This window comes from Neoarius graeffei, chromosome 13 (assembly GCF_027579695.1).
Source record: "Neoarius graeffei isolate fNeoGra1 chromosome 13, fNeoGra1.pri, whole genome shotgun sequence".
In the NCBI taxonomy this organism is placed as follows: Eukaryota; Metazoa; Chordata; class Actinopteri; order Siluriformes; family Ariidae; genus Neoarius; species Neoarius graeffei.
Window position 1 is genome coordinate 26,840,879 of NC_083581.1, and position 12,631 is coordinate 26,853,509.

Consider the following 12,631-nt stretch of genomic DNA (forward strand, 5'->3'; position numbering starts at 1 on the left):
ATGTGAGGCATTTGGGAGCCTGTGTGTCTCACTGTCCACAGCCGCACATCTACAATAAGCACACCTTCCAGCTGGAACCCAATCCAGATGCCATGTACCAGTACGGTTCAATTTGTTTGCGCACATGTCCCGGTGAGTACAGAGACCAAAGTCACATCCCCAAAACTCATTGTGCACCCTGAAATCCATGTTCATTTTGTAGTTTGTTATTACACTTGCACTGTAGATGAGTCCCTCATTTAGGGAGAAAATTACCCAAAGAGATAAGTTATTACAGATGGGGGCAGTTTAATTTGCTTCATTTTATAAGAGGGTGATAGATTCTTGTGCATACGACATTTCAGCATTGCTGTTTGCATGTAGAGGAATTTATCAGAATAAATTAAATCTTTAAACAGTGCATGTGATAATAGCTTTATAATAATAATAATAATAATAATAATAATAATAATAATAATAATACATTATTCATGTATTGAAGTTTTAAATACATTTAAGTCTTTAGGCTTAGTGACTGGTTGAGTTTTTTGCATGATACTACCACACAGAACAGGTAATATGATTTTCTGATTTGCTAAGTCACAAGTGTTAAAGAAATTAACACACAAACTAATGAGCATTCACTCCATCATCAAGAGATGATAGAACAGATTTCCTTGACCAGGAACCAAGGAAGCAAAATGGCCGTGCTGTCTGAGTGGGATGGATGGAAAACTCTGTCTCTCTTTTCAATCACAATGCCACTATAGCTAATCGTGGGCATCTGTGAGATCATGTTTGCAGAAGAGGGCAGATAGCGCTTTCCTTCAAGTGTGTTACACTGCCCTGTGACGCAGCATGAGTGGCAGTTTGATATGATTCATTTGACTGGCTGGATGTCTTGGAGAAATTAACCTTTATCCATCCACTCCACCTTACCTGAAACCCCCACCTCAACACCCCCCTGTCTGGTTAATAGATGTTACGTGATAGGTGTGAGTTGGCTAGTGAGAAGAAAAAATAGACGCTACAAAATAAAGATTAAGTAGAATGAAGCTATTACAGATATCTAATTTCAAGGCCTTCCATAATGATCTTTATATTAGATCCAGAGTTTATTAGTTACAGATTTAAAGTTTGCTTGAGTTAAATTTGTTCTATAAATCTGTAGGTTTTTTTTTTTTTAAATTGTACATTCTGATTATTTTGATCACGCTTTGTCATTTGATGTTTAATTGTACATTGTCACTTTATATCAGTCTCTCTCCCTGTTTCTCCTGTTTCTCTCTCTCACTCTCATCTCTCTCTGTCTCATACACACACACACAGCTCACTTTGTAGTGGATGGCAGTGCGTGTGTAAGTGCCTGCCCACCTGATAAAACGGAAGTAGAGAAGAATGGCACGAAGCACTGTGAGCCATGCAATGGACTCTGCCCAAAAGGTGAAACACACTTGACACCTTGACACATAGTTACATATACAGTGGCCTCCATGATTATTTTAACCCCTTGTAAAGATTAGTAAAAAGGCTTAGAAAAAAATCCACCTTTTGGTGAAGTCACTTCATCTCACACTACTTCATCTCACGCTAAAAAAATGAGAAAAATCCAACCTTTAATTGAAATAAATTTATTCAGAGAAGAACAACACCGGGCTGCATGGTGGTGTAGTGGTTAGCGCTGTCGCCTCACAGCAAGAAGATCCGGGTTCGAGCCCCGTGGCCGGCGAGGGCCTTTCTGTGCGGAGTTTGCATGTTCTCTCCGTGTCCGCATGGGTTTCCTCCGGGTGCTCCGGTTTCCCCCACAGTCCAAAGACATGCAGGTTAGGGTAACTGGTGACTCTAAATTGACCGTAGGTGTGAATGTGAGTGTGAATGGTTGTCTGTGTCTATGTGTCAGCCCTGTGATGACCTGGCGACTTGTCCAGGGTGTACCCCGCCTTTCGCCCGTAGTCAGCTGGGATAGGCTCCAGCTTGCCTGTGACCCTGTAGAACAGGATAAAGCGGCTAGAGATAATGAGATGAGAAGAACAACGCCCTTATCAAGAAATAATTGTTCCTGGAAATTACAGTGAAAACAATGTAACTAAAGCATGTTTCCCATTTAAATTGTACAACCCCGATTCCAAAAAAGTTGGGACAAAGTACAAATTGTAAATAAAAACGGAATGCAATGATGTGGAAGTTTCAAAATTCCATATTTAATTCAGAATAGAACATAGATGACATATCAAATGCTTAAACTGAGACAATGTATCATTTAAAGAGAAAAATTAGGTGATTTTAAATTTCATGACAACAACACATCCCCTTTTCTCTTTACAACAGTCTGTAAACGTCTGGGGACTGAGGAGACAAGTTGCTCAAGTTTAAGGATAGGAATGTTAACCCATTCTTGTCTAATGTAGGATTCTAGTTGTTCAACTGTCTTAGGTCTTTTTTGTCGTATCTTCCATTTTATGATGCGCCAAATGTTTTCTATGGGTGAAAGATCTGGACTGCAGCCTGGCCAGTTCAGTACCCGGACCCTTCTTCTACACAGCCATAATGCTGTAATTGATGCAGTATGTGGTTTGGCATTGTCATGTTGGAAAATGCAAGGTCTTCCCTGAAAGAGATGTCGTCTGGATGGGAGCATATGTTGCTCTAGAACCTGGATATACCTTTCAGCATTGATGGTGTCTTTCCAGATGTGTAAGCTGCCCATGCCACACGCACTAATGCAACCCCATACCATCAGAGATGCAGGCTTCTGAACTGAGCGCTGATAACAACTTGGGTCGTCCTTCTCCTCTTTAGTCCGAATGACACGGCGTCCCTGATTTCCATAAAGAACTTCAAATTTTGATTCGTCTGACCACAGAACAGTTTTCCACTTTGCCACAGTCCATTTTAAATGAGCCTTGGCCCAGAGAAGACATCTGCGTTTCTGGATCATGTTTAGATACGGCTTCTTCTTTGAACTATAGAGTTTTAGCTGGCAAAGGCGGATGGCACAGTGAGTTGTGTTCACAGATAATGTTCTCTGTAAATCTTCCTGAGCCCATTTTGTGATTTCCAATACAGGAGCATGCCTGTATGTGATGCAGTGCCGTCTAAGGGCCCGAAGATCACGGGCACCCAGTATGGTTTTCCGGCCTTGACCCTTACGCACAGAGATTCTTCCAGATTCTCTGAATCTTTTGATGATATTATGCACTGTAGATGATGATATGTTCAAACTCTTTGCAATTTTACACTGCCGAACTCCTTTCTGATATTGCTTCACTATTTGTCGGCGCAGAATTCGGGTGATTGGTGATCCTCTTCCCATCTTTACTTCTGAGAGCCGCTGCCACTCCAAGATGCTCTTTTTATACCCAGTCATGTTAATGACCTATTGCCAATTGACCTAATGAGTTGCAATTTGGTCCTCCAGCTGTTCCTTTTTTGTACCTTTAACTTTTCCAGCCTCTTATTGCCCCTGTCCCAACTTTTTTGAGATGTGTTGCTGTCATGAAATTTCAAATGAGCCAATATTTGGCATGAAATTTCAAAATGTCTCACTTTCGACATTTGATATGTTGTTTATGTTCTATTGTGAATACAATATCAGTTTTTGAGATATGTAAATTATCAGATTCCGTTTTTATTTACAATTTGTACTTTGTCCCAACTTTTTTGGAATCGGGGTTGTACATGTTTGAGTTGATTGGCGTGTGTAGGAACTTTCAAGCTGTAATCCATGACTTCTTGATTAACTGGGGAACAACTATGAGGTAATACAGAGGCCAAATTCCCTTCGTCACCCATCAACATGGGAAAGATAAGAGAACACAACCCAAATGAGGGAGAAGTGTGTTGACCTTCATATGTCAGGGAATGGTTATTAAAAAATATCTACTTGCCTTAAAACGTCCATTTCTACTTTTGGGCAATAATAAAAAGTGGACACCAACTGGAACTGTAATAAACTTGTCTGGAAGAGGATGTAAGTTTATTTTGCCACTATGTACAATGAGGAGGAGCGTGAGAGGCAAAAAATCCCCAGGGATTACTGTTGGTGAGTTACAAGAAAAATTATTGGGGTTTCCAAGTCTCCAAAACCACCATCAGATGCCACCTCCATGCCAACAGATTATTTGGAAGGTTTGCCAGAAAAAAAAGCCTTTTCTGTCAGTCAACCAAAAACGTAAGCACCTGAAGTTGGTGAAATGCTATGACAATTTTGAGTGGAATCGTCTTCTACAGTCTGATGTAACAAAAATGGAGCTTTTTGGCAATAAACACTCAAGGTGTGTTTGGCATAAAAAGAAGGATGGCTATTATGAAAAGAACCTGATCCCAACTGTAAAATATAGTGGAAGTTCTGATGTTTTGGGGCTGTTTTTACTCCAAAGGCCCTGGAAACCTTATTAGGGTACATGGCATCATGGACTCCACGAAATACCAGGACATTTTTAATCAAAATCTGGCTACCTCTGCCAGGAAGCTAAAACTGGGTCATCACTGGATCTTCCAGCATGACAATGATCTGAAGCATATGTCCAAAGCAACATCAAAATGGTGAGCTGATCACAGAATCAAGCTTCTGCCATGAACATCTCAGTGCCCTGAGCTGAACCCAAGTGAAAACCTGTGGGGTGAGCTGAAGAGGAGCGTGCACAAGAGAGGGCCGAGGACCCTGGATGATCTGGAGAGATTGTGTAAAGAGGAATGGTCTCAGGTAAAATCTCCAACCTTATAAATTGTTATTGGGGAAGACTCAGTACTGTTTTATTGGCAAAGGGAGGTTGTACAAAGTAAAGTATTTTCATTTTTTTCAGTGTGAGATGAAGCTACTTCACCAAAAGGTGGATTTTTTTCTAACACTTTTTACTAATCTTGACAAGAGGTGCCAATAATTGTGGGGGGCACTGTATAATTTACAGCACAGTGTCATGGATGGTTTGGAGATGACTATGCAACATGAACACAAACTAGACAAGCATGGAATGAACATGAACATGAACACGGCATGGATAAGATAGTCAACAACGACACTATTTACAGTAGACACCAGACACGGAGTGCTTTCCAAACGGTACTTAAATACTAGTACTCCTTGTGCATAAACATGGTTCAGGTGCTTGTGGTCATGTGACTTTGTGCATGACGTGAACATGCGGTGTGTAGTGGCTGATGGGTGCTGTAGTCCCACGCTGCTGTTGGCACTAACCTGACATACAGCTGTTCAGAGATATTCTTTAGCAGGCCAAGCACAGTCATGTACCGCATAAGCACATTATGTACTGTATAAACTTTATTACCAATAATTAACACATTGGAACAACTGTTCACTGTAGACAGAAAGTGTCTAATTGAACTTCTTTCATCTCTCTCTCTCTCTCTATCTCTCTCTCTTTCTTTCTGCAGTGTGTGAAGGTACAGATCCCAGTCAGAGCCACAGACAGACAGTGGACTCCAGTAACATTGACAGTTTCATCAACTGCACGAAAATCCAGGGCAGCTTACATTTTCTTGTCATGGGGATTAATGGGTGAGTCTCTCTCTCTCTCTCTCTCTCTCAACCTATTGTTTTCCTCATTTTTCTTATTATTGTATACATTTTTTATCATAAAAGACATTTGAATTATCTATCTATCTATCTATCTATCTATCTATCTATCTATCTATCTATCTATCTATCTATCTAGTTTGTGTTGGTAAAACTGACTAAATGTTATAAATGTACTATGTTATGTGATGTTATATAAATATGCACAAAGACACATAGCACTGAATACTGTGTATGTGAGAGATTTAACACCAAAATAGCACTTATGTTTAAAGGTGCTGACTGCAAAGTTGAATTCTAGGCAGAGTGTTCTATTTCTATTGCTGCTAGAGTCTCGAGATGTTTCGCTTTACATCCTATGTGAAAATGTTTTTCCGAGATAAAATTTTACAATTCTGGAGATTGCCGAAGCAAGTGAACAGCAATATCACATGACCACCATGGGGCGTGTTTGACCTACTTTTAACCAAAACAAGTCGGCGTGGGCAAACATTGTGGACTCCACTCTCCAGTCAGTTAAAAGCCAGCAGAAAAGAAAAGGAAAGCCTGCCTAGTGACTGCAACTGCAAGATAAAGCAATGTTAGATGACAAGCCATTTTTCTGGACAGATAACTAAATCATTCTAGCTAGCACTTAGCTATCTTAGTCTTAAGGCCTCTGCATGCTCTTGCGACAAGGCTTTCGCAGATCGCTTTTCGCAGACAGTTGTAATTTATCGTTGAGCGGGGAGTAATAGGCGTGCGCGATGTTATTCACCGGCACAACGCAAGGGGGCGCGAAGTCGCTAGGAGTAGTTGGTGGGTGTGGTTAGTGGAGTGTTTATCCTCCGGTTACTTATAATGACTAGAACTTTTTTTTAATATAATGACTAGAACTGGAGTCGCATAGATGTACGTACTTCCTCAATCAACCGCTCTTCATGCTGCTCCATCTTCGCTCGTGTTTTTAAAAATGCCGGTCGTGAAAACAAACCAAACCGGAAAAGTAGGGAAGCGGAAGTGCGTGTACAGCGGATGTAGAGTGGACCAATCAGAGCCCTCTTGTCTGCGGCGCTGTCTGCGAGGCTTCTGCGGTGGTCACAATTTTTGGGAGGTGCGCGCAGAGCGTCTGCGAAGGTGGGGGGGCTACGCAGACACTGTCTGTGACGCTATCTGCGAGGACTGGGTTGTCAGCATAAATTGGCCTTTAGAATGCATGAGCTCGACTCCACAGTGGCAAGTGTGGAGTTCTACACCTCATGTTTTGATCTTACAGAGAAAGAAACGATAACACAAAAGTAGTAACAGAGAAAAGATATATTCGTCTTTTGTTTCACGGATTTATTTGTGAATGTCAACCACAAATTACATCCCTGCGGCTCAAAACTCTCCGAGGTCGATGCAGAGTCACGATGTTTTCCACACATTGCCATCTTGGTGTGATGCAGTTCCATAATTATGCTAATTAGTTCAAGCTCCTCGCATTCAGCTGTTTCTGTAGGACCATATTGTTTACCTCAAGGGGTAGGAAAATGGTTCCAAAACGGAGAAAAGTGACCCTCAGCACATCAGAATGATTACACCTTGTCCACATGATATTGATTTTGTGAGATATAGGAAAATTGAAAATTTCAGATGGCTTTGCAGTTAGCACCTTTTAAGGTGTATTTGATTCAGTTTTTTTAACCTTCTTTATGACCTTGTGGCTTAATTCACAGAATTGTCAGACACACATTACTCTTCTAAACAGTTAAAATTAAACCTAAACTTTAGTCAATCAGTCCATAAGGAATTAATTTGAGTGTGAAATTTGTCACTACGGTAGCACTACTGCATTCTTGTCAGAAACTGAAGAAGCTGAAATCTGAGTTACTATTGAACACATTACAGGCAAGTGGCATTGTATCGTAAAATGTAGAAGCCGGTCAAATTCTAGTGGATTTGGTTTACAAGAGGGAGTGGGTGGGCATATGAAGAATTAAGGACGTTTCCGTTTGTACATATTTATAGAAGATAGGTTTTTGTAGATTAGGAGTGGGAAGAAATGGTGTATTACCACTTACTAAGTGTGTCTGGTTCATTTTTTTTCTGTTAGAAAAGTCCTTGATACAACAGAGAATTGTTAATTATTCATAATGCTTATTAATGGTTACAACAATTGTATATCATTTTCAGGGATATGTATAATAACATACCTCCTCTAGACCCAGAGAAACTCAGAGTTTTCAGCACTGTAAGAGAAATAACAGGTAATAATGCTATGTTATTAGTTCTATAGTACTACAGTAGGTTTGTAATTGTACTCTAATATTGTGTTATAATACCAGCCAGAAGAAGTGAAGTAACAAAATACAACCCCGATTCCAAAAAAGTTGGGACAAAGTACAAATTGTAAATAAAAACGGAATGCAGTAATTTACAAATCTCAAAAACTGATATTGTATTCACAATAGAACATAGACAACATATCAAATGTCGAAAGTGAGACATTTTGAAATTTCATGCCAAATATTGGCTCATTTGAAATTTCATGACAGCAACACATCTCAAAAAAGTTGGGACAGGGGCAATAAGAGGCTGGAAAAGTTAAAGGTACAAAAAAGGAACAGCTGGAGGACCAAATTGCAACTCATTAGGTCAATTGGCAATAGGTCATTAACATGACTGGGTATAAAAAGAGCATCTTGGAGTGGCAGCGGCTCTTAGATGGGAAGAGGATCACCAATCCCCCTAATTCTGCGCCGACAAATAGTGGAGCAATATCAGAAAGGAGTTCGACAGTGTAAAATTGCAAAGAGTTTGAACATATCATCATCTACAGTGCATAATATCATCAAAAGATTCAGAGAATCTGGAAGAATCTCTGTGCGTAAGGGTCAAGGCCGGAAAACCATACTGGGTGCCCGTGATCTTCGGGCCCTTAGACGGCACTGCATCACATACAGGTATGCTTCTGTATTGGAAATCACAAAATGGGCTCAGGAATATTTCCAGAGAACATTATCTGTGAACACAATTCACCGTGCCATCCACCGTTGCCAGCTAAAACTCTATAGTTCAAAGAAGAAGCCGTATCTAAACATGATCCAGAAGCGCAGACGTCTTCTCTGGGCCAAGGCTCATTTAAAATGGACTGTGCCAAAGTGGAAAACTGTTCTGTGGTCAGACGAATCAAAATTTGAAGTTCTTTATGGAAATCAGGGACGCCGTGTCATTCAGACTAAAGAGGAGAAGGACGACCCAAGTTGTTATCAGCGCTCAGTTCAGAAGCCTGCATCTCTGATGGTATGGGGTTGCATTAGTGCGTGTGGCATGGGCAGCTTACACATCTGGAAAGACACCATCAATGCTGAAAGGTATATCCAGGTTCTAGAGCAACATATGCTCCCATCCAGACGACGTCTCTTTCAGGGAAGACCTTGCATTTTCCAACATGACAATGCCAAACCACATACTGCATCAATTACAGCATCATGGCTGTGTCGAAGAAGGGTCCGGGTACTGAACTGGCCAGGCTGCAGTCCAGATCTTTCACCCATAGAAAACATTTGGCGCATCATAAAACGGAAGATACGACAAAAAAGACCTAAGACAGTTGAGCAACTAGAATCCTACATTAGACAAGAATGGGTTAACAATCCTATCCCTAAACTTGAGCAACTTGTCTCCTCAGTCCCCAGACGTTTACAGACTGTTGTAAAGAGAAAAGGGGATGTCTCACAGTGGTAAACATGGCCTTGTCCCAACTTTTTTGAGATGTGTTGTTGTCATGAAATTTAAAATCACCTAATTTTTCTCTTTAAATGATATATTTTCTCAGTTTAAACATTTGATATGTCATCTATGTTCTATTCTGAATAAAATATGGAATTTTGAAACTTCCACATCATTGCATTCCGTTTTTATTTACAATTTGTACTTTGTCCCAACTTTTTTGGAATCGGGGTTGTACAATTACTTAATTACCTCCACCAACTTTGTTGGAGGAGGTTATGTTTTCACCTTCATTTGTTTGTTTGTTTGTTCCCAACATAACTCAAAGTAGTGAACCGATTTTGATGAAATTTGGAGTAAATGTGGGCCATGGGCCAAGGAACAATATATTAGATTTTGATGCAAATGCAGACATGCATGTAGATTCGGGATTTTTTTTGTCTTTTCCCAACAAAACTCAAAAATTACTGAATGGATTTTGATGAAATTCGGTGTACAGCTTTAGTATTATCCTAGGTTCAAGTGATTTGATTTTGATGTTGATAACATGTGGCTTGGTGGAGATATGCACTCTACCGTGTGCTGTTCTAGTTAATGTACTGTATGTACAACTCCAATTCCAAAAAAGTTGGGCTCTGTGTCAACTGTCAGTATAAACACAATGCTATGATTTGCAAATCATGGAAACTTTATATTTTATTGAAAATAGTCCAAAGACAACATATGAAATGCTAAAACTGAGAAATATTATTGTTTTTTGAAAAATATACTCATTTTAAATTTAGTGCCAGCAACATGTTTCAAAAAAGTTGGGACAGGGACAACAAAAGATGGGGAAAGTTGTTTAATGTAAGAAAAATAATAATATTAATTTGGTTAATTGGCAACAGGTCAGTAACAGGATTCGGTATAAAAAGCAGTAGAGTCCAGGTGCTAAACTGGCCTGTCTGCAGTCCAGACCTGTTTCCCACTGAAAACATTTGACACATTAAGTAGCACAAAATGCAACAAGGTGTTAAACATGCCTTGTCCTAACTTTTTTTGAAATGTGTTGCTGGCATCAAATTCAAAATGAGCATATATATATAACATATATATATATATATATATATATATATATATATATATATATATATATATAAAACATATATATATATATATATATATATATATATATATATATATATATATATATATATATATACTCTTTGAAAAGTAACATTTCACACAATATGACAAGGAACACAAAGATATATTTCCAAAATGTTCCCAGACTAAGCTAAACACAGGTTCTGTTGAGCTTTTGAACTCAAAACAAAGGCTAATAATATAACTTAAATGATATTTATTTCAGTTTTAGTGAAATTTGTGTGGTGCAGAAATGAGTACACCCCACTGAAGGGCTCTGAGTAAAGCAACTTTTTAGGCTACCAATGTGGACCTGAACAAACAATTAACCACAGGTGAGTCTAATTAGTCATTACACAGGTGTTAATTAGGCAGTTGGCTACAAAAGGCTGTTACCTAAAGCAAACCACCCTTTCCCATTTCCTGCTGTCAGCAATGGCACCTCATGGCCAGGAAATGTCTCTGGATCTGAGAAAGCGGATTATTGCTTTACACAAGAGAGGTGAGGGCTACAAGAAGATCAGTAAAGCCTTACTTATCAGTAAGAACACGGTTGCAAAAGTGATCCAAAAATTCAAGACAGATGGAACTGCAGCCAAAGTACAGAGACGTACAGGCCGGCCAAGAAAATTAACACCCAGGCAGGAGTGGCTTGTAATGAGAAAAGTTGAGGAAAATCGGCATGCAAGTGCACAACAGGTATCTAAGGAAGTAGAGACTGAAATTGGAGTGAATGTGTCACGTGACACAATATGCCGTACAGTGCAGCGGAATGGCATGCATAGGTGTCGTCCCCGAAGGAAGCCTCTCCTAAAGCCCAGTCACAAAAAAGCCTGTCTAGAGTTCGCCAGAGCACATGCTGAAAAGGATGAAGGCTACTGGGACTCTATACTCTGGAGTGATGAGACCAAAATCAATCTTTTTGGAACTGATGGCTTCAAAACAGTCTGGCGTTGCAAGGGTGAGGAGTACAAGGAAAAATGCATGGTGCCCACAGTGAAACATGGAGGGGGTAGTGTTCTTATGTGGGGTTGCATGAGTGCTGCGGGTGTTGGAGAACTGCATTTCATTGATGGCATCATGAATTCTCAAATGTACTGCTCTATACTGAAAGCTAAGATGCTTCCATCACTTCGGGCCGTTGGTCGTCGTGCCATTTTTCAACATGACAATGACCCAAAACCAGTGGTGTAGTCTACTTTTTTGCAGTGGGTATACTCAGTGCTTGCCATGCAACGCCCCCCCCCCGGGAAAAAAAAATTATACTCACACACACACACACACACGTGTGTGTTGTGGCTATACTGTTATACTTGTACTCATCCATCTTGTAACTGTCCGATAACCTGAAAGCAACACCTCATGAGCACCATCACTGCCTAATGCATAGTAATATGCATCTTGAAACTGGTTTTGTGTACAGATCTACTGTATGCAAAACAAATGTGGTTTAAATGTACAAAATTTATAAAATTTTGATTCACCGTTCAACTTAAGATAAGTGGGCTTTTCCATCATTGTTTTTTTTTATTTTTCATGTATCAAGAAAATTTGACATATTGACATGTAAATTAAACACATCACACAATAATATATTTTAACATATTAAATGCATTTCTTATTTCTTATCTATTCAGCACATCAGCTTAAATGAACAAGAAAACATCCTAGATGTGCTAAAACAAATGTATCTTCAAAGAAGAAAAAATTAATTTAATTAACAAATACGCAATGCGGGGCGGCACGGTGGTGTAGTGGTTAGCGCTGTCGCCTCACAGCAAGAAGGTCCTGGGTTCGAGCCCCAGGGCCGGCGAGGGCCTTTCTGTGTGGAGTTTGCATGTTCTCCCCGTGTCCGCGTGGGTTTCCTCCGGGTGCTCCGGTTTCCCCCACAGTCCAAAGACATGCAGGTTAGGTTAACTGGTGACTCTAAATTGACCGTAGGTGTGAATGTGAGTGTGAATGGTTGTCTGTGTCTATGTGTCAGCCCTGTGATGACCTGGCGACTTGTCCAGGGTGTACCCCGCCTTTCGCCCGTAGTCAGCTGGGATAGGCTCCAGCTCGCCTGCGACCCTGTAGAAGGATAAAGCGGCTAGAGATAATGAGATGAGATGAGAAATACGCAATGCCCTTCAGTGTGTTAGTCCACAAGCCCTGCAAAAAAGGTCTACAGGACTTTCCAGGTGTTTTTATATTCTGGCATTTGAGGTCTGCATTGCCTCCTTGGTTGTGTTGCAGAGTGATTGCTGAGGACACTTCTGAAAACACTGAAATAGTGTCGTTTGTTTTCGTTTCATG

At 40.1% G+C, this 12,631-nt stretch overlaps 1 protein-coding gene across 2 annotated transcripts in view; it reads left to right on the forward strand.

Annotated features, from left to right (window-relative positions):
• Positions 1-12,631, forward strand: part of erbb3b (erb-b2 receptor tyrosine kinase 3b) — a 98,992-nt gene that overhangs the window by 47,980 nt on the left and 38,381 nt on the right. For both annotated transcript variants that reach the window (XM_060937428.1, XM_060937427.1), the window contains exons 7-10: positions 1-132; positions 1,309-1,422; positions 5,374-5,497; positions 7,670-7,743. The exon at positions 1-132 is cut by the window's left edge and continues 10 nt beyond it. In XM_060937428.1, the coding sequence (XP_060793411.1) occupies positions 1-132; positions 1,309-1,422; positions 5,374-5,497; positions 7,670-7,743 (444 nt within the window). The remainder of the gene's footprint in view (positions 133-1,308; positions 1,423-5,373; positions 5,498-7,669; positions 7,744-12,631) is intronic.